The sequence below is a fragment of the Hakea prostrata genome, chromosome 5, assembly GCF_041222555.1.
Source record: "Hakea prostrata isolate BN-2017 chromosome 5, UWA_Hpros_2, whole genome shotgun sequence".
Lineage (NCBI taxonomy): Eukaryota > Viridiplantae > Streptophyta > Magnoliopsida > Proteales > Proteaceae > Hakea > Hakea prostrata.
The window spans coordinates 14,255,842-14,262,522 of record NC_142604.1 but is presented as its reverse complement, the minus strand read 5'-3'; the positions used below and the strand labels follow the sequence as shown (position 1 = coordinate 14,262,522).

General features: G+C 38.0%; 1 protein-coding gene across 3 annotated transcripts in view; it reads right to left on the bottom strand.

Moving 5' to 3' along the window:
- Positions 1-631: 631 nt before the first annotated feature.
- The window catches only part of LOC149015329 (Ran-binding protein in the microtubule-organising centre protein), a 30,781-nt gene continuing 24,731 nt past the window's right edge, over positions 632-6,681 (bottom strand). Inside the window, exons 11-13 of one of the 3 annotated variants that reach the window (XM_089156939.1) lie at positions 6,101-6,424; positions 1,826-1,925; positions 632-1,419 (exon numbers count right to left, since the gene is read on the bottom strand). In XM_089156939.1, coding sequence (XP_089013065.1) covers positions 1,833-1,925; positions 6,101-6,424 — 417 coding nt within the window. In that variant the 3' untranslated portion in view covers positions 632-1,419; positions 1,826-1,832. Of the gene's footprint in view, positions 1,420-1,536; positions 1,926-6,100; positions 6,425-6,681 lie in introns of those variants that run through there. The other 2 variants (XM_089156938.1, XM_089156937.1) reach the window with 2 other exon arrangements.

Here is a 6,681-nt window from a genome sequence, read left to right as displayed (position 1 = left end):
ATTATTTTAAAATTTAAAAGTCTTAATTGATAACTCTTAACTCTTACAAATTCAATTTCATTGGGTGAAAATTGTGAGGTTGGTCTACACATGATAGAAAAATCTAAATTCTTTATTTTTGAGGGTGGAGCCATGGAGGATGGTTTGGATCAAGCTAACGCCATCACTTATCGTTGGATCTACTTGGATTCTTCATCCTCTATCTTTTGTAGTTTTGTATGTGAGAAACTAGGATTTGGAGTTGAGGAAAAAATAAAAATAAATTTCAATATTGATTTTTAATTTAGTCCAAACCGAATCCAAACCATTAGGCCAAACCCGAACCCAAACCGCAACAAACCGAAACCGCACCGAAACTGTTATCTTTTAAATGGGCTGGTTTGGGCTGGGGGTTTTTCAGACGAAACCGTTAAGCCCGGCCCGAAACCGCTTCAAACAACACTGTTGACACCCCTAGACTGACAAGTGTCCCAATATTACATCAAATGGTAGAATTTCATTTACAGATCAGATCAGTTAGTCAATCGATGTGACCTGTAAATGAATTTCCACCATTTGATGTGATGTTAGAACACTTGTCACACATCTGCAAGGAAATGGACCTGATAAATTTCCTATTTCATCAAGACTGTTTTTTTATGTCTCTCCCTTCCTAATTCTCAAACCCCTGACGTGATTGGACTGCACATTACCTCCCAATGGAACAATATTCATTTTCTTCCCAATATTAGTGGAACATTTCCAGAAATTAATGTAAATGGAAGATTTTGATAGGTGAGTACGTTGGGATTAACTGAAAAATGACTGAAATGGCATTCCCTGACAAGACGAAGAAAAAATGGGTTTTTTTTTTTTCCCTTTTTTTTGTTCCCGTTCCAAATTGATAATCCAGTTGAAGCCCTGTACAACACCTTGTAGATCTTTTGATTTGGATCTTGAATGTAAAAGGATTGTTACAAGGTAGCCGGATCCCAGTGATTTTGATTATTTCAATGGAGAACAATATTTTTTGCACGTAAAACTAGAAGTGTTTGTACTGAAACATGTAGCTGTGCTTCGATCAATCTCTTTGACCAAGGATAATAGAAAAGAGCTAAAGAATAGCCTTAATGGCAAGAATGTGAATGTCACCAATGAGCTGTACAAATTTAGGCAAGAAAAGCTTGGATCTGCATCATCTAGAAGTTGCATCGCCATGGCAAAAACCAATTTAGCAGTCCACAACTGATCTGGAACTCAAAAACCAAGCCTGGATATCAACCATGGATTAGCATATTTGCTGAGAAGTACATAAAACGCAGCACGTCAAGAAGCAGAGAATGTGGACTAGCTCCCTAGGAGCTTTTTGATGTTCATGATAGGCACTCCTTCAACACCAACACCAACAGTAATCAGATGAGCCATGGCTCTTTAGGCAATCTGGAGAGGCGAATAATATAAATCTAGCATAGCCAATATAATGAGGCAGTTCCTCCAAGAAGAATGAGTAGTAAAAGCAATCAATCCATATTTTATTAAATATAAAAAAAAAAAAAAAAAAAAAAAAAGATTTGAATCAATCCAGTTATCTTCTTTTTGTTTTATTAGGGGCAAAGTTTACATCTAGTTTGGGGGAGAAAAATAAAAACCATATTCTGGATAGAAGATATTGTACAAGATGGTGGCCACAGAAAGCAGATGATATTAATTACATGGCTCAACAAGCCCATATGTATATACTAATAAGCATGAGAATATGAGATAATGGCTATGACACAAGCTTGAATTAAATAAATTTTCAATTAAAATAATGAAAAATTAGAGTAAATAGGATAGAGTTGCCTACAATGTATTCATCCAAACATTTGTTGTATGACAGCCTCAGCATTTCCATTGTATTGTGCTAGAAGACTGATTGCATCGGCCCTCGGCAAAGCAAGAAATTCCTGCAACGGTCCAGAAGAAAAACAAAACCCACGATAGAAAAATGAAAAAGAGATTCAGCTTTTCCAAGCAAATGTTTAAATATTCAGGAGAAAAAGCTGCAGAATGAACTTTCTGACAATAAATGAACACTTGCTAATCAAAATGCTCCCTAATCCCCTCTTCACCTCACCTTTAAACATGAAAAAAAAGGGGATAGAATGTTCATCATTGCAAACCACAAGGAAGTACCACTGTTTTCCGATTGACACTAATTTTGGCACCCTATAAATATTATGAAGGTAAACATTACACTGGCTACCTAAGTGTCTGGCTTAAGAAAAGAATAGTTATAGATTTATCTTTTTGGGGGGTTAGAGATTTATCTACTCAATAAACAATGATCTGTGTTAACCTGGTTGCCAATGCAGCCAGGGACCAGAAGACCCAAAGTAGACTGGCTAATGAGCTCAATAATGATATTAGGACTCAAATTACACAAAATAGGTGACACAAACTATAAGGAAGAAGAAGAGGATAACAAGCTTTGCTGATGAGTTTCTAAAAAGCCATAAGGACCAAATACCAAAATCAAATGATAATTCAAATCATAGTTGAACAAAGTATAAGATTTAAGTAGAAATTTGGTCAAGAAGTCCAGATCTGATCAAGTACTCTATTCAGGCAGGAGAATATAATACTCAAAATCAAACCAAGTCCAGTGGTCAGATTCCTAGAATCTAAAAATCCTACTTTTGATGGGAAATTCCAGGCTGGAGATATAGTACAGGATTCTGGGAAGTCCCAGAACAGCATGAAAAGAACTCAGGTTAAGTTAATATTAATAGCAGAAACGATTCAGCAGTAGAACAAAGAGAAAGAGAGAATATGACAAGCTTTTCAGGCATATGGAAACTGACATGCTCATCTAACTGGTACTCTCATTACCTAATTCCTGAAAGAATGAACTGCAGAATGACTGTTCTGTAATAGGCCCTATCACTGTTCTTTCTTTAGAGTGTCATTTTATTGAATCTAGTTTTTGCACTAGGCTGCTCCTACAGAAACACAAGTCTGAAGTCCTAAACCCTGTACATCAGTCCTTCGAAAGAAGATTATAACTCTTATAGGAAAAGCGTAGAGATGTATCCAGCCCCCAGCCAGCCCTAAAGAGCCAAGAAAGGGACCCAAGCCCATTCAGAAGTTGGGCCAAACCAATGGGGGCCGAATTGTGTCCAGGGGTAGAACGATCATTTTCGACCCCTAGACCGAGCTAAATTAGTTTGACCAGGTCCAGTTTTATATTAGGAAAATAATTCTGTTTTTTATTTCCTATTTGGGAGTCCTAATGTTAAGTAATTTTGGTATTTGTTTGTTAGTGTGATAGGGTTTTTATTTTAGAAAGTCCAGTTTTGGTAAGTAATTGGATTCCCATTTAGTAGAGAATTCATAGTTGAGTCCTAAACTGTCAAGTCTTGGTTACTTGGGAACCAAGTTTCATTGTTTGAGTCTATTTGGGTTAGGTGGCTATAAATAGCTAATATTTCAATGTAATTCCTCAGTTTTGAGTGAATGAAGATTATGAATTTAAGAAAGACTTGAGCTAAGTCGTGGGATCCTAGGGAGGGTGACCTGCAGCTGGGTTTTAAGCTAGTGTTCTGCAATTTTCAAATTCTACTTCTACTTCAAGCACTCAAGCAACATTCATAGCCTTCCATTCTCAACATACAAGTAAGTTCAGCCCCTTCCCCTTCAGGTTCTTGCAACTCCAGCCTCTTTCCCAAACCCTAGAAACCATCCCCCTTCTCCTTCTTCCCCACGTTTTCAGATCCCAAACCAGCTAGGACCCCCTCATTCCAGCCCCAAACACCCTATTGTACCCTCTTTAGGATCGCCCAAGCCTTGGGATTTCATCCTTACTCTTAGCTTCCTCAAAGCAGCCCTATTCCCCTAAGTTCTGAGAGACCTGCAATTCATTTTCTTCCTTGGATTTGCAGAATTTTTAGAATTTCCAGAAATCTGAATTTTCTTAATTTTCCCCAGTAGATACTATTCCAGTTGAGGAATAATCCTAGGAGACAGTTCTGACCTGCAGAACCTGCAAGCCTAGCTCCTCTCTCACCCTAGCTGAAACCCTAATTTGCCCCTAAAACCCTAGCCGAAACACCTGTAAGTGGTTATTGTGTGCTGGTTCTACTTTAGATGATCCTAAAATCCAACCCTAAACCCTGGGTTGAATCACCTAGGCTAGCTATTCCTGACAAGAAATACGAATCCTGTTCAATCATTCTCCAGGCAGAAGATGCCACCCTTAAACCATAACATCCCATCAGAAGGATGAAGCCATCATCGATTAGTTGAGATGTGGATAACCATAAACATGGGTAAAAAATCATCAGCTTATCAAGTTTTATAGTGAGCTGTGAAAAAGATTCAACAAAAGACAAATCTACTATTTATTTTATGTCAAGCAATACTTATAGTAACTCCCGATATAACAATAAAAGCAAGAAATGTTGGCTGATGAGGCATTAGTCAATAATAATGACAGGAATGACAGGGTTGCCTTCTTGTTTATAAGCATAACTCACTCTGAAATTAGAAAATGAAAACAGGATCGTAAACTGGGTTTTCTGAAATCATACTAGTCATACAAGAGTCCAAGAAAAACTTGTCAAAATCAAAGTTTGGAACCACAAATGTTTGTGGTTCAGAACAAAAACCATGATGGCCATGTATGCAAGAAGATTTGAATTCAGTGGCTTGTAGAGGTAGGAATTCAAGAAACGAAGAGAAAGATTTAAGTTTTGATGTTCAAAAACAATTCCAAAAATTTTACAGGAATGAGGAATGGGTCAATCTCTATTTGTCAATCTAAAGGTAACACCTTTAAGCCACTAAAGAATATACACAGAAATTTAAAGTAGAAAAATGATCCAGATTTTGATTACTGATAAAGGCGTAAGGGGAAAAAAATAGAAACATCTGAAAAATGCATCAAGAATCCCATCCAAATCACTGACTTGGTATCCCATTAGGAGCTTTCCTGCATTAAAAAAAGAGTGTCCCAGAGCATGAGGGCAAACCCAGTGCCAAAGGCTGCCGCACAAGTGGAGTCCAGTGGAGAATTTTCCTACACTGTCTTACCTGAGAAATTTTTGGGAGGCTGTTTTCATCGTCCCAGAGCACAAGGCTCCTGCTAATACAGGGTCTTGGTACAGTCATCCCTTGCTTCCCAGGAAAGCCTATTCCAACTTTCAACAGGAAGTCAGGAACCGAACTAAGCCTAAAACCACTCTAGCTGATAGCTTACCTTGAAAGCAGTATACTAGTACTACAACTCGGCCTAAGAAGGTATGTAGCTAAAAATAACACTGGCTTAACAAAGCATAATCCAGCCAACTGAAACCCTTTAATGAAATTATTTAACTCCAATATTTGACTAATAAAGTAACTCCCATATTCCAGCCTCCTAGTCCATTAATGTTGGGCCTGATAAAAACAAAACCCAGTAGATTCCACTAGAATAGGCCCACTTCTATGTTTTATATGGCATCATCTGCCAATCAAATGATACAGTTAAAAAAAAAAATCATTCAATTCATAGAGACACAGCCAGCCGATCATAGAATCTAATACAGCAATGAGTGGATAGATTGGCTGGCTCCGTAAACCTGGATCTGGTTTATTCCTGACAAAACCGGGTCTGAGCTTCTTGGTTTTACGTCCTAGCAGCCATGAGGAAAGGAAAGAATAAAGAGGAGAAGAATGTGAGAAGGTTACTGTCCTACGTGAAGGAAAGACTACTGCAGGGATAAGAAAGAAAGATTCAAAATGGAGGATAGGCATCAAACCCAAATTCAAATAGATGTACCATTCATTGTCAGCACAATTACTCTTGCTCACATAGACACAAGGTTCTCTTTATGATCATGTTAGAAATGCTAAAACTGGGTCCGGCACACACCTACTAAAATCAAACTGTTACAAGCCGCCACCAACACCCCTCCCCCCCCCCCCCCCCACTATATGAAGAATAAGCAAAACTCAAAAACTCCAAATGAAAAAGACTACTTTTATCCATCACATTGAACATTGGCATTTAACACTATCCAAAAGAGATATCAAAGTTCCACTGATGTGCCACAGTAGAGAATACAACAAAAATATTTATGTATCAGGAGAATGGATGACTCACCATCACTTTGAGTATAGCATTATCATCACAGGTGACATCTCTACATGGCAATAGATTTGGGCTTCCACCATCTTCAGGCATCCTGCCCGTTGAGGAGAGACTTAGTTGGGAAGACTCATTACTGCAAGTATCACCATTTGTCTTTGAGGTTGCATCAGTAAGTAAAGGAGTATTGATTTCTTTAAACGAATCAATCCTGAGAAGTCCTTCAAAACGGTCTTTACACATTTGGAGTCTGAACCATTCATTATGAGTATGAAGTGTTGCTCTTATTATCTTCATTAGTTGTGGTTCTTCAATGCCAAGCCTCTGACCCACTGCAGCCTACATGAGTTCAGAGTGATAAATTAAGAGATGCCGCATGGATTATAGAATTCTACACATTTTCATCAAAAGAAACAGTATGCCTCCCTGTACTAAGCCAGAAACCAAACTGCAGAGCCATACAAGAAAGTTGTTGCAAAAGTAACATAGATATGTACAAACAATCTATATTTGAAACCTAAGGAAAATCATCCTACGCTTCATTAGTTTTCAGGTATAAAATTAGGCCACTGATGGTATTAAGGTTTGGGTCATAG